This window comes from Pimephales promelas, chromosome 10 (genome assembly GCF_988280905.1).
Source record: "Pimephales promelas chromosome 10, fPimPro1.hap1.1, whole genome shotgun sequence".
Taxonomy (NCBI): Eukaryota; Metazoa; Chordata; class Actinopteri; order Cypriniformes; family Leuciscidae; genus Pimephales; species Pimephales promelas.
In genome coordinates, this window is record NC_142778.1 from 37,000,461 (window position 1) to 37,027,720 (window position 27,260).

Here is a 27,260-nt window from a genome sequence, read left to right on the forward strand (position 1 = left end):
ACGTTCAAAAAACAGGAAATTACCGTGGTCCATGGCCAATAACAGAATACCACCATAGAACAAGTCCAAGCAATAAGGTTTTATCATGCTAAATGTGCATAAAGCATGGTACTCGTGGTATTTGTAATATAAACATGATAATTTCGTTATTATAGTTTGTTTAGTGTTCTGGGATCACAAATGTGATTTATATACGTGAATATAACGGTAAAATCTCCTCAGTGTTTGCTTTTTAAAGAGTTAACAGATGATGATGAAGGCTGATGCTGGCGTACGTGCGGCTGCGCGAGTCTCAACCATTAGATGGATTAGCGCGGAAGTGCATTAGTGTCGCTCTGTGTGCTCCATTTATGAACAACCTAATAGATTTATATGGAAAATACATCGACTTTATTACTAAAACACGTATTTAATAAACCTGACAAACAAGTAGTTGGCAATGACTTGTAGTTTAACAGTTACAGCACAGCAGCAGCAGCAGCATCCTCTAGTCACGTGATCTCCTCGTGCTCCTGCACCGTGCCGTGTCTCGGGCTCTGATTGGATTATTCCACTTCCCTCATTTCGCGTTTCATAATCCGCCATCAGGAAGCTCGGGTTTGTTTATAAAGATCTAAGAGCTTAATCGACTCTTCGTTTCGTTGAGGAAACGCAAGCACACGTTTAGATATGTTTCGCGTGAATGTTATGGTCAAATATTGCTGGATAAAAAAACAGTTTTAGTGAAATTTTTTATAGTTTGACGTCATTAGTATCCCTCCGCGCACGCAGGCTCACGTGCCTTTGACGGAAGTAGGCTTGACGGATCACCTTGAGCTCGAGATCAGGAGCGCATCAGTCACGGCCGACCATCAGCAAACGCAGGTGAGTGTCTTCACAGCAGCACCACCTACAAAAATCAACATCATAATACTCATAATACTCCTATTCTTTATTAGCAACTTTGTGTACGGTTTTAGGTGCGTTTTTTTCTGTCAGAGTAGCTGCACTGAAAAAATAGATTCACACAGATTCATTTTGCAGTAAGTACGCAGTGCGTACCTACCTCGTAAAGGTTTTAAAATCGTTTTTTTGTCATTAATTTGTTCAAAGTTAGTTTTCTCTCCGTTTCCACATATAACCACAAATATTTCACTGCGTTTTCGGCTTATTTTGTGTTGACTAACCGTCTCGATAAACATTCATTATCGTCTGTGATTTCAGTTTGGCAGTTGAACAATAACCGTCATTCATTTTTGAAAGAATTCGAATTAATATGTTGCGTGCGCGCACCTCGTGAGGGAGTCTCTGCTGGCGGGGAATGTGACGCAGAGGCGGGACGTGACCCACAGCTCATCCGCCACACTATGACTAAACCAAAACCCACCTGTGTGAACACACAGAATGATGATAAGACGAGGTTGATGGTTATATTTGATCTCCACTGAGGCGCTGAACGCTTATGCAGTTTGTTTGCGATATGCACAGGTCATATTTTCATTATTAAGGCGTGCATTAAGTCATAGTCTTTATTCTCTGTAGTGAATGAATGACACTGGCACAGAAACACACCCCTGCGGGTATCTGGTGATCTGAAGGCTCTCCTTGCGTAGGTGCATTGATGACGGATTATAATTATAATGCTGCATCTTGTTTCTGCGAGGGAGGAAATTGACGTTTTTGTGTTTGTCTTGCAATCCCTTAAAAACACTGAGATTTTACATCAGTGGAGTCTGATCCTTGTTCTAGGTGGATTTATATTTAACCTTGCCCGTACTCAATCTTGTGCATCATTAAATGGAGAACTTTAAATTTTCCAAAGCATGTTTACATTGTTAATGTTCTGTGCCTGCTCAATTCTATATAAATAATAATGATCTGGCATAATTAATCTGAGTCTGACCAACCTCAGCTGCTAATATCAAATCTTAGCATACAGTTGAAAATTGCTGTGTAAATGCATTTATGCTACACATGAGCAACAATCAGTGCAAAACACCTTATTTCCCAGTTCAGAAGCGCCACCTTTGCAGTATAAAATTGGCTCAGTTCCTGTATTTCAATTGACATAGTCAGTTAAATTGCAAATTGAGTGTGTATTTCATGAAGAAAAATGATAATGGACAGTTTGCCAAGCCAACATCAATCATAATAAATTTAGTTTTATTCGTAACATATGGGCTATTTCAAGAACAATGTTTGAAATGCCACCGACCAAATGTTTCATTATATTTTCTGTAATCAATTAATTTCATTTTATGAAGCAGAATGAAAGAGCACTTTATTATCTGTGTAGAATTTCTTTCGGTAAATTTCTCTTTTCTCTCATTCCAATTTGACTTCCTGTTGAATTGAAATTGAGCACACTGACAGCATGCATAATCCTGATTTGTGCTCAGCCACGTTGTAACATCCATAACTCTAAATCATGTATGCATTAACAGACAGCAAATTCGGTTTATTATAAACGCCGTCGGCGCTTTGTGTACATTCCGACGTTTACTTAATTGAACTAAATTGAACCGTTTCAGGGAAGCTGTTTTTAGTTCTGCAGTGAGTGTCTCGACGCAATATGGGAATTGTTTCTGTAACATCCTGTTTAGTTATGTTAGGATTTCAAAACTAAACCAGCAGAAGAGACTCAATACCAGTAAGAGACACCCACAGCTCTGCAGTGACTCAAACTGGCCTTTCACACACCGTCCCAATGCACAGTTATTAGTCATATTTCTGAATCATAGAATAAACAGAACCGACTCACCTCAGTCTCTGCTGCAATAAAAGCACCTTTTGGCTTCATGCAAATGTGAACTAGAGTAGATATGAACTGCTGACTTCTACACACACCACTGCAAGCTTGTTGCGTGTCATACTGGTACAATCCCAGGCAGTCCAGAGTCTTATGGTATCCCATTCTTATTTTAGCCCAGTGTTTGTAATGTGATCTACAGTAAGTGAGGTGGGCTTGACTGTCCGCACTCCGCAGTGGCTCGGTCCACATCTAAACTGGTGTGTGTGTATCGACTCATGTGGGTCTGGAGACTTAGCAAAGGCCTGCTCGTGCAGGACAGTAAGTGTGTGCGTGGCTTGCGTGTTTTATCCTCTCTTAAGGGAAGAGGATTTAGTGCTCACACTCCTCAGCAGTGCAATGCATGCAACTTCGTTCTGGCCGGCGTCCCGTTCTGCAGCGCTGTGTTGTTCGGGGAGAGAAGGTCACACACACTGGGGTTCCTCTGGAAGGTTCTGACAGACACACAGTGCCTTATTTCCCAGAGCCGAAGGGCCTACAGGTGGGTGTAGGTGCTGCTGTTCCTGGTTAGTGACGTCACTAGGCTTTGTTAGGCACAGATAATAGTTATTAGATTAATGTTTTTTATATATATGAAGAGTTTAGATGCAAAAGCCTCTAAATGCCATTTGAAATTTTCTTCTTTACTGATGATTTTTATCAAACTTGTATATTTAAGTTCAGTAATTTCACTTAAATAACAATTAATAGGTAATTATCATTGCCATTTAAGTGAAATTACTGAACTTAAATAAACAAGTTGGATAAAAATCATCATTAAAGAAGAAAATTTCAAATGGCATTTAGAGACTTTTGCATCTGAACTCTTCATATATAGTCATTAAAGTCCCCCTGTGGTGAAACTCCAGCTTTTAAATGTTTATGTGTGTATGTGGTGTTTTTAATCCGCTTTAACACACACATGTGTAAGTTGATAAGTGGACGGCATTGCTGAGTATTTCCTCCTTAAAACTGCAGTGAACCAAAGACAGTCTCAAAAACACAGGTTGAAATCGCTGGTGTTTCTGACGTCACAAACCACCTTGTAACCAATCAGATCAACGTGTGATTGACAAACCTTGGATCTCTGAGCTGAGGGAGTGGAGGCGGGCTCATTTGCATATTCATAGAACCGCACATACTTAATGAGATTGTCAACAGGGTGACTTTAAGATCAGTGTGACTGTCTGAGTGTGTGTGTGTTTGGATGCAGGCGGATTAATACATGTTCTAAAGTTAGACGGCATCAGTGCTGTGACGGATGTTGTTATGATGACATGAGGTCAGACACAGATATGACCCGATACAGCTGTGGATATATAGATTTAGGACTGGGGAAATGTAATGTTCTGGTGGTTGCCAAACACTCAGAACACTTGTGTAAAGCAATACTTATTATATAGGTAGTCTTGGCTGTGAGATTGTTTATCATTGCAAAATGTACGCTATCACACAGTTCTGTGTATAATGAAAAGCGCTATACAAGTAAATTTGACTTGACTTACCATCATGATGATGTGGGTGGTTGCCAGGGCGTTGCTGTGTGGTTGTCAAGACCTACATGGACTTGCGTCTTGCGGTATTTGAAGGTGCAATTTCAGATGCTAACCTTTTTTAGCACACCTTCGTAAGCCTCATGATTTGAGCTAGTCAAATTTTGCAGTTCTGTTTGTTGTAGGTGAAATTCTTCCTGTTCATGGGCTTTGAGACAGGCTGTGTTTTCATAGCTGTGATTTTGGAGATAAAGCAGGGAATGTGGTAATAAAACAGGCCTATAATAACAAGATATTCATGTGACATTCTAACACTGACCTTCAGTGTCCTGTTAGCATCAGATGCTAACGCTATTGTCTGATGAGCCGCATGAAAGAAATCAATACAGTTACAACAGATATATGCAGTAGCATTACCATCTTATAAGTGACACAAACCACATTTTGCATAATTTCCTGTAGTAGGGATGGGCAACGATTAATCGCACCCAAAATAAAAGTATGTGTTTACATGATATATGTGTATTAGGGCTGCAACAACTAATCGATAAAATCGATTATAATCGATTATGAAAATCGTTGTCAACGAATGTCATTATCGATTAGTTGGTCTGATTACGTCACGGGGATTGTTTACATGGAACATGCGCTTCTTACATGCGCTTCATGAGGCGCACATGCAGTCTCTCTCCCTCGCCGCTCTACCCTGTCTCGCGCGCGCAACACGGACAGTTTGGAGCACATTATCTTCTGTCTCGCATGCGCACTCTTGATTCAGTGAGTTTGAACTAATTTGCGGTCATCAGGAAACCGCTATCAATATGCAGCACACGAAAATCATTCACCTTTCGGTAAATTCGCCGTTTTGAAACCAAAATAGGTGACCTACGTTAATCGTGTATACTTTATGAAGCCATACTATAGTATAATGTGAGATAGAAATGTATATTTAAGTCATTAAATTCAAGTTAACCTAAGCTTTTCCCTCCACTGCGGCTGTCAGTCATTCTCTAATCGGTGTTCAAACAGCGCGTCGCGTTACAACAGTTAACATGATGATCTCTTTCCAAGATGATTCAATGTTATTATTATAATTGATCCGTAGATAAAGGTCTATGATGGTTTTTCTATCTTGCTAGACTTTTATTGCTGTAACTTAATCACTTTCTACTGAGTGTCTGTTAGATCACAACACTATAGTAGAGTCGGCGCAGTATAATTGTTCTTCACGTGTACAGTAGCCTAACTGAAATTTAAAACTGTTAAAAGAAAAGGCTTAATAAACTATTGCATAGATACTGTATAATACACCGTCAATATGTCTTTCTCTTTCCTTGGTGCTTTTAACTTTAATGCGGCGGACACTGAAGAGCTGCGCGCCGCCCTGTGACTCCGAGTTGCTTCAAGCGCATCATTCAGCGCTCGCGATGCGCATTTGCACTCTGTGCAGCTCTTTCATGATCATGTCATAATACTTTTGCGCAATGAAAACTTATTAATAGCCTTTCTTGTTCTGTCCTATCTATTATATTTTGCTTCCTCACTAAACAGCTGTGCTTTACATTTAAAACAGCTGTGCATCTGATTTTTACGATGTTTTTCATGAATGTATAACAACAATACAAAGAGCAATGTGTACGTTTTACCAGAGTTAGTGCTACACTTATTGTCTCTTATTTGTTCCCCACTAAGGAATGTTTTTTTCACTAAATGTTTAGATTTTATAAAATTATTGTGCACTTGTGATATTTCTAGGCTGAGTTATCCACTAATCTAGTTTACAATAGCATTTTTGTCATAGGTTATGGTCATATATTTTTTTTTATTTCTTGTTTTTCATTATAATTAAGTTATCTGTATTAAGTAGATTGTTTAACACACAAAAGAGTGTGGTTTTTAGGGTTTTATTTTGTTATAATAAACAAAAAATGAAATATAATTTTTTTATCCGATTAATCGATTAATCGAAAAAATAATCGTCCGATTAATCGATTATCAAAATAATCGTTAGTTGCAGCCCTAATGTGTATGTGGTGTGTATAATTATTTTGTATATAATACACATGCATGCATGTATATATTTAAGAAAATGTGTTCTTAATATATCAAATATGTATATTTATACATAATATTAATTATGTATAAATGTATATAAAGTGCATACATGCAAATATTTCTTAAATGTATACATGCATGTGTGTGTATTTATATACACCACACACACAAACTTTTATTTTGGATGCGATTAATCGTTGCCCATCCCCATTCAGGAAGTTGATTGAGACCCACTTTTGAGTGTGTGTGTGTGCGCATTACACGAAGACCTGGATTTTCCACCTTGACTGTCTGAGTCATCACATTACTACGTGATGAAGAGTGTGTGTGGTGTGAATCTCCTCACGTACCACCATGACATCATCATAGTGGAATTTGGTGTGGTTTTCTTTGATAAGAAAGTCCTCGACAAGCCCATCCTGGTGCCGTACCTTGCACATGATGTGACTAGAACAAGCTCCATTGAGACTTATTAATGCATAATTTGTCTAAACAGTCATCTTTCTGCATTATTAAATTTATCTCATTTGATTTAGAATCTGTAATTCTCAATTCATTTGCAAATTATCATGATTTGTGTCTGCCAACAGGGTTGTAATTGGCTGGATGTCGCGTGCACATGTGACTTTTCTGCGCTTCAGGGTGTGTGAGGTGGCTTACCTCAGTTTCAAATTAAGCTTTAGTACCATACGCAATCTCCGCATTAAGATAAATCCAGGTCACATCAAGCACACAAAGACCAGCTCATTGGGGTTGTGTGTGTGTGTGTGTGTGTGGGTTGTAAAATTAAATTGCTAACCACTATATTAATTAAAACATGTGAATGTTCAGTTTGTCTTAACTTAAGATTCTTAATTTGAACCTTGCCTCGATTTCACCCCAGGTCTCTTGTATTTATTTGCAAATACCACCATAAGTATTATCAATGTGTTTACCACTGAACCATTGAGTCTACATGGAATGTAACTAGTTTTTAAACAGACTCTGATGCAGTTCGCTGGTGCACATGCAAGTTCAGAAAACGATCCTGAAACGGTCTGCTTACCAGCCTTAAACCACTTGAATGCAGTGCCCATAAATATGCTGTGAATGTGAAGGTCATGTTCTAAACTTCTTGTCTGCTTTGGTCGTGATATTGAGAGACCAAAAAGCAGGGTTCCTCAAATCCAGACCTAATCACACACACTTGAACAGGCTAATCAAAGTCTTCAGAGTTACTAGAAGATTACAGGTAGGTGTGTTTGATCTGAACTCTGCAGGACAGTGTTATATTAACTGTAAATGTTCATAGTGTTTCTAAGTGCTGGAGTCTGTTGCATAATATGCAAAGTAAAAATTCCTTTTCACCACATTCCTATACTGTCTACACATACTGAGAGGTGCAGAGCTGACATGTTTGATTTTACAGAGGAGTGTGAGGTTAACTATTTAGCTGACTTTATGCGACTCTAAATTCTCAGCAAAATGCATTTGACTTTTATGGCTTTAGTTCCTGCCGCTGTTTATGCTGTTGAGTTTAAATCCGGGTTAATCACGACAGTCTGCTGTTTATCTTCAAGATGCACTCTTGTTTTAAATCACTCGTCTCTACTCTAGCTGTTCAGTCCATCATGAGAATGAGACTTGGAGTCTTAAACACAGACACACCAGACATCTGATTAGTGAGTTCATCATGTGGATGTCATTTCATTGGTCTCTCTCTCTCTCTCTCTCTCGCTGTAGGATATTACCCGTTTCTTCGACGATGTCCCACACTAAAGCTCAAGATATGGGTTCTGCCTTCATCCAGACGCAGCAGCTCAATGCTGCCATGGCTGACACCTTCCTGGAGCACTTGTGTTTGCTGGACATCGACTCTGAGCCCACCATCGCCCGCAACACTGGGATCATCTGCACCATCGGTCAGTGGATACACACACACACACTAGGGCTTTCCCCATTCCTCGATTAAAGTCGAGTACTCGGGTAAATTTCAATCGAGGATTTTTTTTTTATTATTGTGTCGAGTAACCTGGCAAAATACATAACTAAATTCATATTGATTTAACTGAATCACAGGCTTTGTGATTTCACAATAGCACTATGCTATATTATGATTGTAAATGGCCTTAACCATTTACAATCATAATATAGCATAGTGCTATTGTGCTATTAGAGAAGCACAACGCTTGATCTGTGCAAATAACATGTTAAAAGTACCTCAGCTCCGTTGCGTTCACAGTAAACGCTGCTCCACACAAACTCAGTCTCTGCATGTGCTGTTTGTTTAGGTTTCCAATAACGTGCATGTGGGAATGCAAAAAAACGGCAGTGTTTCATAGTTGTACTGTTATCATTTATATGCATGGAGCACGTCTCGGGTTTCTCAAACTCCATCTGTGCATGCTGTGAGTTTGGGCTGCTTATAACATTCATCTGGGAAGGCAGTGTGTGACATTTCCCAAGATTTGTATTGTAACTCATTTGTAAATCTACAACACACGAGAATACATGTTTCTAAATATGTGGAGTGTTAATCGTGGTTTCGAAACAAGTTTTAACCCTCTGAGTTTGCATGTTCTTGAAACTATTTTTATTACCACAATTTATCTGATTAAACAATATTTTATAATTGGTAGGATACTATATTACTAAAATAATCGATAGCTGCAGCCCTACTACACACACAGCCGATTCAACTCCGATTTCCTTTTGTAATAAAGCAGAAATATGAGGTAGTTGCAAAAGGCTACAACACACGAGATTATATATCAATTAAGTGTTTAATTAATCCTGACCTGTCTATTGAGTGCTGTTGTGTTAAAAAAGATTTACCAAACTCTCCCTCATCATGTCATTGTTCTGACTTGGATTTTCATGTTAGGAAATAGACGTAGAATTTTGGGATAAAAGAAAAGAGTGCATATTAACTGATGTTTAAAATAGCCTAAGTCCAGAGGAAGCAGGAATTGATTGTGCATTGTGTGTCATGTGACCACAGGACCGGCTTCTCGCTCTGTGGACATGCTGAAGGAGATGATCAAGTCTGGCATGAACATTGCTCGCATGAACTTCTCTCATGGCTCACATGAGGTACATACTATTTATCATTATTTACACTCTTATGCTCCTCTCTCTAATTCTATTTATGCTTGCATCCATTGACTGCACAACTGATGTTTGAAAAGCCATTCTCCACCAGAAATTATGGTAAAATGTCTATGTAGTTCACAGCTTAAACCGTACAGGGTCAAAGGCCACAGAGAGAGAAAGTGTGTGTAACCTAATCTAGAGTGAGCCTATTATAAATAGTTTATCTGTTCCTTCCCAGCAAAGAGCTTATCACGTCTCAACAGCATTCTCTTCCGCAATAATAGTTCATACAGAAGCCGCTGGCTATGAGCTTTGCTATGTCTTTAGCAGTTTTGCAAGCTCCTGACATCAAATTTAAAGTAAAATTCATCTCAGATTTCTGAATAAGTCAAGTGTGTTTAGTAGGGGTGGCACGGTTCACAAAACCCACGGTTCGGTTTGTATCACGGTTTTAGGGTCACGGTTTTCGGTTCTGTACGGTTCTTGTTATTTTTTCTTTTAATCTTTAACACTCCAGAAATGTACTTCAGCATGTGATATATAGCTTAATAATCCACACTTTAGGATACAGTATTAAAAAAATATATATTATATTCATGCAATCATGCACAAACTGAATTTGACTCTTTGACTTTAAGCACATTTTGGGACTATCTCAGAGGAAAGCTAGGTGAGATTTAGATACAGCAAGAGAGAAGAAATTGACATGCTTTTTGTTTATTTGGCAAAAAAAAGGAGAATGTGTATCACTATCTCTACAAGAACTTTTTTCACATAATTTTTGCATTTTTAAAAAAGCACATGCATTTTTATCACATAAATCTTATTTACACAAAGAAATTAACTTTCATGTATCAACTGCTAACTTTTGTAGCTCTTACCAAAATTCTATCTTTTAAAAGAAAAAGAGAGGAACTCTTAAAACACTGTCTTTTAAATGTCAATATACATGAAACCTCATTGCCTATAGATAATTTAGCTATAGCAATAGCAAAGGCCATAAACATAAAGTGAAATTTAAGTTCAACCTCAACACAAAAACAGTATCAACAATGGTTCTATTCCCAAAATGTGAGGGTACTTTTTTCCACTTAAAATTAAAGTGCAGGGTTTGACTGAAGCTCTTATCTATACATAAAGTGCCACTGTAGCGTTATATTAAAATATCATAACATGAAATCCAAAATGTTCCCACACACTGGACTTATACCATAGACACGACGCTGGCGCATCCTCCAACTCCCTCATCTCTCCCACTTGCCATTTCTCCGCGTGCCGTGACCTGCAGCGCTCGATACTCCACTTTTACTGGCTTGTTTATTAACTTGAACCGGCGCTGCACAGAGCGATCGGTAATGACATCAAATACCGCGAAAGTGATGAATGCATACGGAGCCGACTCGCGCTAGATTGATGTTATTCACCGATCGCTCTGTGCAGCGCCGGTCCAAGTCGAACAAGTTTATGTCGCGCGGAAAGAAAACACACGTCACATACGGGCACGAGGCGCATGCGTCGAACCGTGAGACGCACACACGCTCCGAACCGAGACAAGCGAACCGAACGGTTCGGGTGTTTTTTCATGTACCGTGCCACCCCTAGTGTTTAGTCAAATTTTCTCAAGTAATCCTATCCTGTTCTGGCCTGTTTTGAGCCAGATCTTTCCAGAAATGTTATTTCAGTTTAATATCCATTGAGCCAATCATTATTCTAAAAACTAAAGATACGAGGTTAAATTAAAAATATGTGTTTAGTTAGTACCAGGAAAGGAAGTGTACATTTAACAATCACTGATCTCAGTTTGTGAAGACACACATTTTACCCCTCATCTATTCCTATGTGGCTTAGCTAATGGTGGGCTTTGGGTTAAAAAAAAAAATCTGCCATATTTTACAAGCATTTCACACTCTTAAACAAACAGGGTGTGTGTCCACATCAGATGGGTGGCCTGTTTGCCCAACAGAAGGAATGACCTTGAGTGTAGAGGTCGATGAGCTACTGAAGTGAAAGTGACTAGATTAAGTGATTAGTACTACAGCTGTATGACACATGTAACGTCATGGCTCAAAGGTGCTTTTCTAACCTGGTGTATTAAAGCGTGATCAGTAGATCAAACTTTTAACTGCTGACCTTTGTATCATGTCGTATCACACATTGCATGCACACATTGCATGTATACGAGTGACCCAGTTTTGCTCGTCTAGACACACGCCTTGACCGTTGCTTAGTTGCGTGTGAGCATGTTAGAAGGTTGTAATGACATAACCTGCGGTGTTGGGTAATTATTATATTGCTGTGAGACATTCAAGTGCACTTGTTTAACATCAGCTGTTACTAGGGGTGTAGCAATATATCGTGTCGCAATACAAAAATGCATCTATGTATCGGGGTTGGTGACTATTCATCCAAAATAAAAAATATTGCGTCATAAGTTCAGTATCGAATCGTGACTCTAGTAGACATCTCTACTAGAGACATTTATGGTGTGTTTGGAGTAGTATTCAGTGTTGATTTCTTCTCTATTTCAGTATCATGGAGAAACTATTAAAAATGTACGTGAAGCTTGTGCCAGTTTCGAGCCGGGCAGCATCCACTACAGGCCAGTGGGCATCGCCCTGGACACCAAGGGGCCAGAAATCCGAACCGGGCTCATTAAAGGGGTGAGTTTACTCATTTCAGTTCAACGTAAGGTGATACAAAGAGGTCCAAAGTGTATACCACCTAATTAGCTGTTATTAGTCCACATAATAAGAGAAATGGTTATAAAACACCATATTTGTCCTTATTGCAAATATGCATCTGTCTGTTCCAGAGTGGCACTGCTGAGGTTGAGCTGAAGAAGGGAAATTTGATCAAAGTGACCTTAGATGATTCTTTCATGGAGAACTGTGATGAGGATAACCTCTGGCTGGACTACAAGAACATCACCAAGGTGGTGGAAGTGGGCAGTAAGGTCTACATTGATGATGGACTCATTTCTCTCCAGGTCCAGGAAATCGGTGAGTTATAGATTTGGGGCTTTTTTTATTGAAAATATGGTAATCAGAGGAGTTGATGAATCTTCTATTTCACCTACGACTAAGTCTGTGGTTTAACGCTTGTCGCCTTTAGTGTAGACTCTGTGGAAGGGTTTAATGAATAATCTCTCTCTCTCTCTCTGTCAGGCTCTGACTATCTGATATGTGAAATTGAGAATGGAGGAACTCTGGGTAGCAAGAAGGGTGTCAATCTGCCGGGGGCCGCAGTCGACCTTCCTGCCGTTTCAGACAAAGACATCAAGGACCTGCAGTTCGGTGTGCAGATGGGAGTCGACATGGTCTTTGCCTCCTTTATTCGCAAGGCAGCGGATGTGCATGAGGTTCGTAAGGTGCTCGGAGAGAAGGGCAAGAACATCAAGATCATCAGCAAGCTGGAGAACCACGAGGGTGTGCGCAAGTGAGTGGATTCAACTTTTCTTAATATGCGGTATTAGATGTTATGTTCAATACACATTTATTTGTAAAGTGCTTTTCACAATACATGTCATGTCAAATATTAGTCCATATTACAATTTAGCGGTATTTGTTATCAGAGGAAGTTGTGTATTTCAGAAATGTACATATACAAAATCACACTTGGCTAAATATTTATTTAAAGCAAACAATGAGCTCATTGTTGTAATGATTTTTTTTATTCATGTTTGCATATGTGATTAAAAAATGATTTGGATTTGAAGTGTCCCCTTTATTTGCCAGGTTTGATGAGATCATGGAGGCCAGTGATGGCATCATGGTCGCTCGTGGTGACCTGGGAATTGAAATCCCCACGGAAAAGGTGTTCCTGGCCCAGAAGATGATGATTGGTCGCTGCAACAAGGCAGGAAAGCCGATCATCTGTGCCACACAGGTCAGCTGAGCTACAATCATGTATTATTATCCATGTATTTTCTAGAAAATATATCTAAAATGGAAATTGTTCCAGAGACAGAATGAATTCTTCTGTGATACTTAATTAGGCTCAATATTTCTCCAGTGTGAAGTTTTCTTACAGTGATGTGTGCATTGTAAAACAAGCTCTGAATATCTAATGGGGTGTAACGATACCCTCATATCACAATTCAATAAATCTCACAATATGATGTTATTCCAATACTCCAAGATATATGATAAATGCTAAATTTTTTTACAGTTGGTTAAAATGCTAAATTCGGTGTTACATTGTGTGTGTAAATGAATATTCTTGGACTTGGTGCTGGAAACCCAAAGAGCACAGGACAATAGAGACACCAGAATAACAATATTCATGATTCTGAAGATAAAGAAATAATTTAAAAGTACATTGTTGCACATTTTCACTGGCTAGACTTTAGACATTTGGCATTATCAGGACCCACAGATATTCCTCCATTAGATTATTATACAGCATGTAGTACTGACACAAATCTCTGTAAACTTGATTTTCTTTCTCAGTAATTTTCATTTTGGTTGAACTATACTTTGTATTGTGACACAATATATTGTTACACCCGTAAAATCGAACCATTACTATTTCTCATGCGTTTCTAGATGTTGGAGAGCATGATCAAGAAGCCTCGTCCCACCCGTGCCGAGGGCAGTGACGTGGCCAACGCTGTTCTGGACGGTGCCGACTGCATCATGCTGAGTGGAGAGACTGCGAAGGGAGACTATCCTCTGGAGGCCGTACGCACCCAACACATGGTGAGAGCGCCCCCTGCTGACGTGCACATTAACACTGTTAGACAGCTAAACGGTTTAGTACCCGACTCGTACATTTTATCATAACTTTCTCATCTAAAATTACTAATTAAAAGAATTTCCAAGGGAATTTTATGGGTTAAATGCAAATTATGGACGGCATTTTGTGGCAAAAAATGTCTCTAGTCTCTGTTTGTAATAACAACGGTCAATTTAACTTACAGTGGAGGTCTGTGGGTGATTTAAAAGCAGAAATGAGAAGCTTGTTTTTTAAAAAACTTTATTCCATAATTATATTGTAACTAAGTGAACTGTCAAATTGTGTTTTGGTGTTTGCCTCTACAAAGCGAAATGTCACTCATTTACTTGCTTTGATTAATCACCTAAAAATAATGTAGAATCTGAAATATTATATGTATTTTTCCCAGGTTTTAAATTACAGTTTGAGTTTTTTCAATGTACTCTTAATGTAGACCCCACTGTGTGTTTTGTTTTTAACCCATAACATTTCATGAATATCTCAACATCCTTCATTACTTCCATTCTCTCATATAATACGCATGTGTTTTGCCTTCACTTGCTCGTTTTGTTTGTCTCAGTTGTCAGGGTCAGTTACAGACAACAGCCTTCTTACAAGACACTTTTTCTGTCTGCCAGTTCTTGATGGGCTAGTTAACAGTTCTGCATGGTGCTCAAGGTTCGCATGTTTGCGTTGGCAGTCACATGTTTGCCCAGTCATCACAGATATGGCCTTAATCTGCTGGTGATTATTACCAACTTCAGGCGTTAACGTCTCTTGCCTATAACACGCCTTTAAGCATATATTTTCGTGAAGCTGGTTGAGTTCAAAGATTTCTGCAACCCAGCATGATTTCCTGTCATGTGCTCGACCTTTCTTCATTTTGACTTGCATGTTGTAGTCATATGATCTAGTAATCTTTCTTTAGCATGACTTCTTTAACTCTATCATCACAAATCCGTTACAGCCTTACACGTTACTAGTCATTGTTTTATATATGTCAAATAATATTCATGAATTAATGGTGGTGGTTTTCACTGTAATTAATGTTAATTTGCATTTAATTTACTGTGTGAACTAATATTCATTTTGTTTTTTGTTCTAACCTTTTCATCTGAACTAACTCCTGCATTAATTTCCCATTTCTTGTTTTCTCTACTCTCTCTTCTTCTACTCCCTCAATTCATTTTGATTGGCTCTCCTCACCTCTGTCCTCCACCTTCTCTTGTCTCATGTATGTGCATGTCTCTCTCTCTGCTGTGTTCTGCCTGTCGTATCATGCGCTGGCTGCATCAGATCGCTCGTGAGGCAGAGGCGGCCATGTTTCATCGGCAGGTGTTTGAGGACCTGCGCCGCTGTTTGGGCCACTCCACCGACCCCGCCGAGGCCATCGCCATTGGCGCTGTGGAGGCCTCCTTTAAAATCCTGGCCTCTGCGTTTATAGTCCTCACTGGGTCTGGCAGGTAGGCGGGCAGTGTGGAAATGATGTGGAGAACCAGCTCGGCACAGTCAGGGAGTAGGAAGAGCAGGGACAGACGAGGACTGAGAGAGAGAGACAGACACATGGCACGCTGTCAATGTTAATGCTGTCCATCTGCAAGGAAACAAGCTTTTATAATTACAAGTCAGAATTCATTTAAAAAAACAACAACAATTTAACCCTCTAGTGCTCTGATAGATGTATTTTTTTAAAGCTTTTTTTTCTTTTTCATAGGTACGAAACTTGGTCAAGGGATTTGCTTAACACAACACAAAAATTGAACACACACACACACAAAAACTTGTTTAGGCTTTGATTTTCTCAGTTTTACAGTAAAACAATATATTTACACCCATTCAAATATTTTTGAAAATATAGTTTTCATATAAAAAATTGAATGTAGTGTTTTTGCACTTTTTTTGTAATAACAATAAACATTCAATTCTGTAACTGTTTTTAATGTTCAACCTTTTTCAGCAATAATCTGATAAGTGTTGTCTTTGGAAAGAGATCAAACTTAAGTCTATTCTCCAAAGCATTCAAGGTTTAATACAGTTTAAGTTGGAAACTCAATAAATGGATAACAATTATAATCCATTTATTCACTTTTTGAGTTTCATACTCCCGGTCTTAAATCTTGAATGCTTTGGAGCAAATATATACAGCGTAAATGTAGTTTAGTTCCATAAAATTCCCTAAAAATATTAAATACAAAAAACATATAGTACATTAATTTCATTGAAATAAAAATAAAATGTTGACACGTGACACGTGAAGAGCACCAGAGGGTTAATCATACTAATTTATTTAAATCATAATTATTTAAATGACCTAAATAAAAATAATTTTTTTAAAACGACTGTTCGAGCTTTGGAGCAGTATGGGACTAGCATAAACATTGTTGTCCATGTGTGTGTCTGTGTATTTCTCTCTGTCTGAGTGGTAGATGGTGTGATTGTGTGTAACCCCTCCCTTCCCCCTCCCTCCACCGGGTGGCGCTGTCAGATTGCCCGTGAGGCAGAGGCGGCCACGTTCCACCGGCAGCTGTTTGAGGAGCTGAGGCGCTCCACTCTCCTGACACGCGACCCTTCAGACGCTGTAGCTGTTGGCGCTGTCGAGTCCTCCTTCAAATGCCGCGCCAGCGCCCTTATCGTGCTCACCAAGACCGGCAGGTAAGAGGGGAGGGGCCTGAGGGAGAGTTCAGCATCCAACAGGTGAGACAAAAGGGCTGGAATATGATGCATGACCTTTCATTGAAGCGCTCATACCACGCTCTACTTGATAGATTAATGTAAAGACGTTTAAAAAAGTTTTGATATTGTTTCATTAAAGTTCATATTATTCTATAAATGTAACTTTACCAGCTGCAGGAAATACCCACTGTGATTTGTGATTTATTTTCATAAATTATCCTTTTTTTTTCCCCTTTAAATAGAAATCTTTAAATAGAAAGTTCAAAAGAACATTGTACTTTTTTTGTTAAATTAATATATATATATATATATATATATATATATATATGAAGAGTTCAGATGCAAAAGCCTCTAAATGCCATTTGAAATTTTCTTCTAGAATGATCATTTTTATCAAACTTGTATATTTAAGTTCAGTGATTTCACTTAAATGACGATGATAATTACCTATTAATTGTTATTTAAGTGAAATTACTGAACTTAAATATACAAGTTTGAAAAAATCATCATTAAAGAAGAAAATTTCAAATGGCATTTAGAGGCTTTTGCATCTGAACTCTTCATATATGTATGTATGTATGTATAAAATTTAAATGTGTATATACGTATATATATATATATATGTATGTATGTATGTATGTATAAAATTTAAATATATATATATATATATATATATATATATATATATATATATATATATATATACTGTATATATACTATATATAAAATTTAAATATATATATATATATATATATATATATTAAATATATATGCATATTATGTGTATTTTTATTTTGAGGGCCCATTTTGCATGCATACATCAGTTGTCCCCCATTTCAGTAAAAAGGCATTCCTGTATGTTCACTAAAAGCAGGACGGTGATGCGGAAAAATCTGATAATAACAGAGTATTGATTTCAATTTTCTTCATTCCCTGACCCTTTCCCTTGAACGACGGTTGTAAGTGAGACCTGTGTGTGTGTGTGTGTGTGTGGACTGTAAGAGCAAAGCGAACAGAATGTAGGGTTTAACCTTAATTTGATGGTCACATGTCTCTGGGTCAGCTCTGTATGTGTGGGTGGGTAAATCACACATAAATCTATTCATAGCTGTTCTTGACCATCTTATCTTTCTGTAAGTTATCTTTAGTAAGAAGTGTTTGCTGGAAACCTCAGAAAATTTTGCATCACAGATTTTTTTTTTTTCTCCATTCTTTTCCCAACTTTCATTAACGCACACTCCTGTCTTCTCTTCCAGGTCTGCTCATCTGATCTCCCGGTACCGCCCACGCGCTCCGATCATAGCCGTGACCCGTAACGAGCAGACGGCCCGGCAGGCTCATCTGTACCGCGGCATCTTCCCCGTACTCTACAACAATCCTTCTAATGACGTGTGGGCCGAGGATGTGGACCTGAGGGTCAATTTTGCCATGGAAGTTGGTAAGACACATCGGTGTCCTTAGTTACTAAAGGCTGAAGTGTAGTACAAACCGGTCTAGTCATCATTCTCTTGTAAATGGTTAGAGTAAGTCACACGAAAAGACAAGGATCCCTCAAGTCGTTCCGAACACAAACGCATTTTTAATACAATATGAATTTTTTTTCATGCATATTGATACTGAATTATCGGGAATGATTGCAATGCTCATTTTCCGCAGTATCAACACACTGATACCAGCTGTCACTCTTTGACAGCCAGCGGACACACACCCGCCTCCTCTCACTCGTCTCATTTGCTCCAGGTGAATAGTTACAGGGCCTGAATTACGTTCATTTTCATGAAGGACAAATTGAGTTCTTTTCTACGGTTCATAGAGAGTAAACAAAACTCTGTGTGTATTTGACTGAATCCGTATTTGTAGATCAGTTAGAGTACCAATGCCAAGAGATGTCTGAGCAGACAGAAGACTCTCCTCTTGTGCATCATGTATGCTTTTCATTGTTTTTGTTTTCATTCAGACTACAATAAATAGGTGTATTTGTGAAAGGCCTTTATTAGAATATCTAGCTGACATCATGCATTAAAAATCCCTTGAATTGCATACAAGAAAAAAGCAAAAAACATAACTGATTACTTGTCGAGTAACCTGTTCATCAGAATCGTTGTACTTTAATTTCAGCAGATGATCCGTAGACTGATTTCCATAGATTGTTCTCATGCAAAAAAAATATATAATTACACTTTAACCCTTGTGCTGCATTAGATTTTTAACACCGTTGAGTGCATAAATGGCCACATATTAAACATTGCCTAAAATATTATATATTATTATTATTTTCCACTTTTACCAAGTTAAATCTTTTAACCAGCATCAGTCCTCATCATAATTACCAAAAATGTATTCAATTTCAGGATTTTAACCCTTTAATTACCAGTTTTGTTTGCGAAACCATCGATTTGTATAAGAGGAAAAAACACAAAAATTCTATTATTTTCAATAAACTAAATGCAAAGAGAAAACTTTAGATTTGGATTATCACAGTCCCACTTTGCAAAAAAACCCACTTAGCGCGTTAGAGACCAAAAATGACCACCTATTAAACATTGCCTATTGCCTAAAATAAGGTGCATTTCCACCCATAGGGAATAAACATGTAGTGACGTCATCTGGTGGAATACACTATATAATGCAAATATAATGCTTTTGCTTCAAAATGAAAGGATGTTTGTGCAAAAATCATGTTTCATGTATTACTGACAGCCTCAGATTTAAACAACGTTTTAATGGGTTTCAATGGGCCATTTTTGGTCTTTATGGTGCTGAGTGTTACTATTTGATCTACACAGTGTGTGTTATAGATATTTTGCAAAATGGGATCACATTTTTTACATGTATCCAACAAGTCACAATTTTGCCAAATTTCATACCATTTGCATTAAAACAGACAAAATGGTCAAAGAAATTAAACTGCAAAAGACCAAAAATGTCCCTAATGCAGCATAAGGGTTAAATTGACTTGCAAGGACGTTTAGTTGCATTTTACACTTTACATTAGCTGTTTGAAATACGAGTTCCATAAAATGATTGTGTACCAAGAAAGCACAGTTACTCAAAGTATTTGCACCAAGCTAAATAAATGAATAATCATGGAACTCGTCAGTATATTTTACCGTTACCCTTTGAACTCATATCAAACCCTCTGGTCTCTCTCAGGTAAGGCTCGTGGATTCTTCAAGGCCGGTGATGTCGTGATCGTCCTGACCGGCTGGCGCCCAGGATCCGGTTACACCAACACCATGCGTGTCGTCCCGGTGCCCTAAGCACCACAGGACCGTAACACACTCCTCTGCTGTTCAAACATCACTCCCCCACCCTCCCCACCCTCCCCAGCAGGCTTTCAGACCGGTGATGTCATCACAGAAGCCTGGCTCCTCCCACACAGGCCAGTGGACCATCATCACTTAGACGTTGTTCTCACTTCATTTTTTTTTTCCTTTCCAGTCTCAATGGCACATGACCACAATCTCATGTTCATCCACAGCTGTGTTACTCATATGTGCTTGTCTGTCTGCATGCCTGGCGAAGCACAGACGGGTCGTGAACGTGAGCGAACAAACAAAAGCTTACTAAAACCTAATAACGGTTCCCGAGTGGCGAAGGGCTCGCGTAACTAGTGTCGTTTTATTTGTAGAGTCACTCAGTCTGCGCTTTATTTGCACCATGTCTGTGTTCACACTCCTAATGATGTTACATTCTGTTGCACTAGATCATGAGACCATTTTATGTGGGATGAGGCAACCAATGGGCTACAGTATATATATTTTTTGAAATGTTGACATTGGGATGTCAGTTGTGTGTTTGAGTGGAGTAAGAGAACGATTATGAGCGAGAGATTGAATATTGATTGAGCAGCAACGTTCACATTCCCAGCCATCTCTCCTGTTCATTTCCTTTCTCTGTGCTGCTCCTGTGTGTGTGTGAGAGGGTGTCTGTGTGTTTAGATCCACCCGCTTTGTGTCGCTAGGGTGCAAGATGTACTTCTAAGTGTAAGAGTAAACTATAGTATCATCTGAAGTGTTGTGTTACTCAAGACTGAATTATTAAAGGAGATGAGCACTTGCCTGGACTACTGTTTTATTATTACATGTCAGTGATTTATCGGGCCAGTTGCATAAACGGCCGCAAGAAGACATTTCAGTCCGTCTTTTAAAGATTGATTTTTAGATTAATTTACTTTATGTAACAGACAAAAAATAATAATGTCCACTCCTAAAGAATCTTATAGACAAGTTCACTAAGTAAACGTACTGTAAAATGAAGTGCAACCCCACTTTTCAATACTACAGTAAGTGATCTACTGCAGGATTTTGACAGAAAATGGTCTAAATACTCAATTATAAGCCTCAAATTGACTGCCGTTGTGTTTCTGAAAAAAAAGTGTCTGTCCAGCCCTATAAACAAAGCCTTGTGCAAAGATCACTAATAAAAGGGTCATCAAGTGGCAAACCACCATGAGCTGCACAACTCCACCTCGATGAAAGTTAACAAGACTGGCTGGAGTGGAGAAAATGCAATTTGAATGATTAATAATCTAAAACAGGACTTTAAAAAATAAAATATATCACAAGAAAGTCACCTGTTTTTAGCTTATTGTGGAGAAATCTATAACTTTACAATAAGGTTCATTAGTTGATGTGTTAACTTACATGAACTAACCTTGAGAAATACATTTGTTATTGTATTAATCTTTGTTAACGTTAAACAAAATAGTAATTTGTTGTTCATGTTAGTTCACAGTGCATTAACTAATCCTAACAATATCAAAGTATTAGTAAATGTTGAAATTAACATTAACAAAGATTAATAAATGTTGTAGAAGTGACGTTCATTATTAGTTCATGCAAGAAATAGATAACCTAATACCATCATATGCAGATAAGTACAACCAGAAAGACACGTTTCACCAGTATAACACGTTTGAGTTTATTTTGTGGTTGAACAAAAGAAAAAAAGCACCTATTTTAACGAGCAGTGCTGGTGGAGGCAGCTCATTGGCTGTCCTGGCTGTAGACCACGCCCACCTGTCTCCTGGCTTCATCCATGATCTCCATCAGCAGAGCCGAGTCTGCGAGAGACATGCAGGAACTCTCCTTCAGACCTGCAAGACATGGGAAAATGATAATAATAATAATTGGGAAATCTTTAAAGTTAATTTAAAAATTAATTTTGCACTTAACACTTTACAATAAGGTCCTGTTAGGTTATTGTTGTTACTAAGTGAATTAACTAACAAGCTATGTTTAGACAGATTTGTAAACAATATTTGGGAGAAACAGACATTTTGGGTGCATAGAAAAAGTTTAGCTCATGAAAAATGGGGGGCAAAAAAAACTGTTGCGTTTATAATTTTGTGCAGTGTATATTTATATTTCTCCCAATGCTATTGTATCCAATATGTAAGGATTTTGTAATAAAATAAAATATTTTTGTAATAAAATATCCAAAAATCACTTGCACAGTGTGATATATTTCCTGCAGTTGTGTACTTACAATATCCCGAAAGTTTCCAAAGTTCTTTTATTTCAGAGAAATTCCCATTTTAAATAAGTGGCAGTCCCGGAAAAAATGTCGCCTGCCAATGACGCAATCCGCGGTACGCTCGTAATGCCATAGCCATGACGTAACCATGGCGACAGACGTGGACAACTGTGTAGTGAGTAACGTTTAGCGGCACCCAGTTCTTGTTTCGTTCAAACATAGACCATGGCAAGCAGACTTTGGAACAAACAAGGAGAACTATAATGAGGATCAATATCAGCGTGTTGTTTTTGTGATGCCGAGAGCTAGCGTCCACTCGACAGAGAGCTAGCGTCCGTGACTAATTTGGACTTGACAGAACTTCACGAGTCACGACTTTACAGCTTTATTAGACAGGTGAGCAAATGTTAGCTTGACATGATGCATAGACATATACACTAGACCTCACCTTGGATACGGCAGTTCATTAGAACGAATGCCGCCATCTTAAAACAGGGGAGCCCCTCCACTTTAATGCATCAGCGTCAATGTAGTAGACACAGGTCTAACGCAAATAAAATCACCAAAATCATCATGAATGCGATTTTTCTTGTTTTTTGGTTTGTTCCAACGGTCAGACATGTATTTATCATTGATTCCAGAAAGAAATTTTTTTTTATTTTTTTATTTTAAAAACATTCTTCCTAGTTCACATTTCATCCGTGAACTTCATACGCTGCACAAAAGTCCGCCACCATCAATGAATTCGAAGTAAAGGCAGAGATAGCAGCGTTAGGGGCCGTTCACATATCGCGCCTAAAAACGCGTAGAAAACGCTAGGCGCACGCGTTCTCCTTTTTCCAAAGAAGCGCTAGGGCGGTTGCACTCCGGAGGCGTCTGTCGTTGCTAAGCAACCATCAGCTGCGCTCTCCATTACATGAAGTAAATTTCAGCAATGGATTTCCACCACCGAAAAACCCTTGCTGTAACTCTGTTACAAGATTTATTTACTCAGAAAAGTTAAAAAACGCCACAGTGTTTGGGTGCACCCCATACTACAAAAACGCAAGAACCATGGGGAATTTCACCAGCTGATTCAGGAACTCCGCCTGGACAATGGACAACAGTTTGATTATATTTTAAGAAGAGGTAACAAAAATGGCGAGGAAGCTAATTGGTTGGTTCGTGTCACGTGACCTACGGTGCGCTTGCGGCATTCTGAAAAGTTGAGATGTTTTTATCTCGATGCGGCGCGGACGCGCCTGGAAAAAACGAGCGCGTCGCACCGCGACCGCGTCGCTTCCATTATGAGCGCGCATACCGCGCGCCTACATTTGAAATAACGAACTTGAGCGCGCAAAAGACGCGATATGTGAACCGGCCCTTACCTAGCTACTTCCTATGACAAGACCCCTGTTCCATGATGGCGGCGGTTTTGACGCATGCTTAGAACCCCCAGGTGAGGTCTAGTGTATATGTCTACATATACATGATGAGATGTTAGAATATAGTCAGTATGTTATTCTTATGTTGATCTAGCTGCTAGTTTCGTATAGCAAACTAACTAACACGTAGAATAACATTATAACTTTCAACACACATTTAAACGCCGTTTAGTGTGATAGTGGAACGTTATACCAAGTGGAACAGCGCTGCGTTTCCCTCACAAGTTTAACATAATTCATCGAATAAACCTATATAAACCCATATTATATATGTCTCTTAGCAATCGCGACCTGCTTCATACCACTGTAATGTTAAAAAACATGAGTGTTTTCACTAATCCTTAAACATTATTAGATCCATCAGCTTGACAGCAAGTCCCATCATTCAGCTCGTCACTGCGTCACATACGCCTTTGTTATTGTTGGAAACGGCGCCCTCTTGTGGCCAATAAAGTTACATACTGTTGCTTTAAATGTTGTTTTAGAGCACATTGAGATTCGTTTATGTATGAAGGGTGCTATACAAATGAATGAAAAGTATTATCATTAAAAAGTAATGTATGCTGCAGGCCTGCATCAGACTCAATCAAAGTCACTTTGAATAAAAGCATCTGCCAAATGAAGGAATGTAAATGTGAATAATCTGAATCCCGATCACGAGATGTTTGGGTGTGTGTGATTTAGTTTCAACGGTACAAATATAATTTTTGCCAGAATATGACACATGATCAGATATTTACACGACCTCGGCTGAGATCGTGTGCGCTCCGGCTTCTCTCCGTTGAACACCATGAGCACAAACTGCAGACAGTAGATGCCGATGTCGATCAGAGCTCCTCCTCCCAGATCCTTCTCCACGGCCCGAGACACGTGCATGAGGAACGCCCCGAAATCTGCCCGCACCAGCTTCACCTCGCCCAGCTCGTCCCGGGACAGCAGCCGCCGGATCTCAGCCGAGGCCGGGAAGAAGCGGGTCCACACCGCCTGCGGACCGCCGAAATCATGCGCTCATCCTCACAAATAATGATAATAAACTAGTACTTTTTTTATTTAAAAATTTGTCATAGAAATTAATAATATGAATAGTAATTAATTAAAATAACAATTTGAACATTAATTTTAAAAACTAACTTAAATAAATAAATACGTGTCCAAATGCCTGGAGCTCGTCTTATTATTCATCCGTGTGAACCAGGTGTAATATTTCATTGGAATATTTGCAGGTGTATAAATCTAGAATAATATATAAATAAATATTATATACTTACACCCATAAAAGCAGACACTCATTAATAATAGCTATTAAACATTATTAATAATATTAATACCAATGCAATCACAAAACAAGTACAATAATTAACACATAAAATACATATTTTAATTATTTATTAATATTCTAAAAATATATTAATAATGTGTGTCTGCTATATACTATTTATTTTTATATATAACATTTATTTATATGTTAAATTTTATACACCTGCAAATATTTCAATGAAATATTACACCTGGTTCACACAGATGAATAATAAGACGATTCACATATTCATTTAATTTAGTTTTTTTAATTAATATTTAACATGGTGTTGATTACTAATTTATATTTTTTTATATCTAATAATTAATTCATATATATGAAGAGTTCAGATGCAAAAGCCTCTAAATGCCATTTGAAATTTTCTTCTTTAATGATGATTTTTTATCAAACTTGTATATTTAAGTTCAGTAATTTCACTTATTATCATTGCCATTTAAGTGAAATTACTGAACTTAAATATACAAGTTTGATAAAAATCATCATTAAAGAAGAAAATTTCAAATGGCATTTAGAGGCTTTTGCATCTGAACTCTTCATATATATATATATATCTTTCTGTTTCTCACAGTTCAAACTACTTCATTACAATATCGGCAACAATATATCACAATACAAAAATGCAAAGTGGATAGTTCAGCCAAAATTAAAATTATGTGTGAGAAAAAAATTCAACTTCACAGATTTTTAGTGTCAGTACTACATTACACTAATGATATATATAATGTATTATAATGCAATATTTATGTTAAAAGTGGCCTACATTATTTTAAATATATCATTATCTAGTCAGATCAGATGCATATTCAATTATAGAAGATTAAAAGATTTCAGAATTGCTCAGATCGTTCTTGTACTTGGTGAGTTTGATCTTTTTCTGTCAATCTATGAAAATGTGGATTATGTTTCTCTCCTTCATTCTCTCTCTCTCTCTCTCGTCAGCTGTAGGTCACATGACTCACTCTGCTGGCTCTCACTGAGCATGCTCAGTTCATTGTGTTGTCAGGCAAAAATAAGAGAGCCCTGGAAGCAGAGATCTGCACCAGATAAACACACGGCCGGACGGCTGCTAGTGCTCAGGTGTGTTACATGGTTCGTCCATCGGCTCATTTGCGTCACGGTGTCGTGTTGGAGGAGAAGGAGCCGGCGGGCTCTGAAGGTGGAGGTAGGGATGGATGTGTGTGTGTGTGTGTGTGTGTGTGTGTGTGTGTGTGTGTTGTGGATGCTGACCGGACCTCCGTCTGTGCTTTTTCCATCATGAGCTGCATCGGTATGTGTTTGACTCCAGCAGGGCATTATGGGTGTGTGTGTGGGTGTGGGGGCTGTTTAAGGACACACTGGGGGATTTGTTCAGATGGGTGGTGTCTGTGACATTATTCAAGCAAATATGATGATTATATCGGCCATAATGCATGGGTTATTCCATCCAGTGATTGTCCTGAAATTCACATTTTGGGTTTTCAGTGAAAAAACATCCAGGGATTTGTGTGCATCTCATTTGTTGTCATTAAAAGCAATATATTAGGATTTGCATCAGCCATTAAAAATCATTTGATTACTTTAATGCCGGTTTGATCTATGTGAGACTGTATTACACTGATATAGATAGAGGCGGCGAGAGACACGCACTCTCATATAAACAAAATGGCTGTTTTTCCAAGGAAAGAAAGAGAAATCACAGACATTTGTAGATTACCCTGACGTGTGCTTTATGTTCGGATGTCACCTGTGCTGTTTTTCTGAAACTCTTCACTTCTGTTTTATCTAATGCTTGTACTTGTACGCTTATATTTCTGTGTTTAAGTGAACATGCACAGTTTCTTGTAGTTCAGAAAGAAATGGGAATATGTCGATGTACATCATCAAAACATGCCATTGCCCATTAAGATTTTTTGGTTTGAGGCTTTATTTCATGACAAAAAAACAAAATGTTAAAGTCATTACCGTAATGCATCCAGATGTATTTCGTTTAAATATATTAGTGCTGTAAAATCGATTAATAGCATCAAAAAAAGTTTGTTTATATAATATATGTATATATGTGTGTGTGTGTGTGTGTGTGTATCTACACACAAACACACGTACGTAAATATAAATATATAATTTATGTTTGTGTGTATGTACATATGTATACACACGCACACATTATATTATATAAACAAATATTCACAGACTTTTATGTTAGATGTAATTTTATATATATATATAATATATATATATATATATATATATGATAGGTCATAAATGCAGTAAATGCACTTATAAAGGCA

At 38.2% G+C, this 27,260-nt stretch overlaps 2 protein-coding genes across 8 annotated transcripts in view; both read left to right on the forward strand.

Annotated features, from left to right (window-relative positions):
* Positions 1-581: 581 nt before the first annotated feature.
* Positions 582-20,832, forward strand: pkma (pyruvate kinase M1/2a). Of its 2 annotated transcripts, none has more exons than XM_039683867.2 (11): positions 582-864; positions 8,038-8,216; positions 9,296-9,387; positions 11,916-12,047; positions 12,200-12,386; positions 12,552-12,822; positions 13,122-13,272; positions 13,932-14,084; positions 15,397-15,563; positions 18,030-18,211; positions 19,927-20,832. In XM_039683867.2, exons 2-11 carry the CDS (start codon positions 8,060-8,062, stop codon positions 20,031-20,033), a joined length of 1,599 nt encoding a protein of 532 aa, XP_039539801.2. In that variant the 5' UTR covers positions 582-864; positions 8,038-8,059; the 3' UTR covers positions 20,034-20,832. The 2 variants fall into 2 exon arrangements, with proteins under 2 accessions (XP_039539801.2, XP_039539802.2); XM_039683868.2 differs by lacking the exon at positions 15,397-15,563 and adding an exon at positions 16,586-16,752.
* A 1,732-nt stretch (positions 20,833-22,564) lies between these two features.
* The window catches only part of parp6a (poly (ADP-ribose) polymerase family, member 6a), a 31,541-nt gene continuing 26,845 nt past the window's right edge, over positions 22,565-27,260 (forward strand). Inside the window, exons 1-2 of one of the 6 annotated variants that reach the window (XR_016145414.1) lie at positions 22,565-22,647; positions 25,933-26,155. The gene's annotated coding sequence lies outside the window, so the exon portion shown is untranslated. Of the gene's footprint in view, positions 22,648-25,932; positions 26,156-26,237; positions 26,261-27,260 lie in introns of those variants that run through there. The other 5 variants (XM_039684157.2, XM_039684155.2, XM_039684152.2 and 2 more) reach the window with 5 other exon arrangements.

Coding starts and splice junctions, on each gene's coding strand:
- pkma (XM_039683867.2), top strand. CDS start 8,060: ATGTCCCACACTAAAGCTCAAGATATGGGTTCTGCCTTCATCCAGACG. Junction 8,217..9,295: donor TGGGATCATCTGCACCATCG/GTCAGTGGATAC, acceptor ATGTGACCACAG/GACCGGCTTCTCGCTCTGTG. Junction 9,388..11,915: donor TCTCTCATGGCTCACATGAG/GTACATACTATT, acceptor TCTCTATTTCAG/TATCATGGAGAAACTATTAA.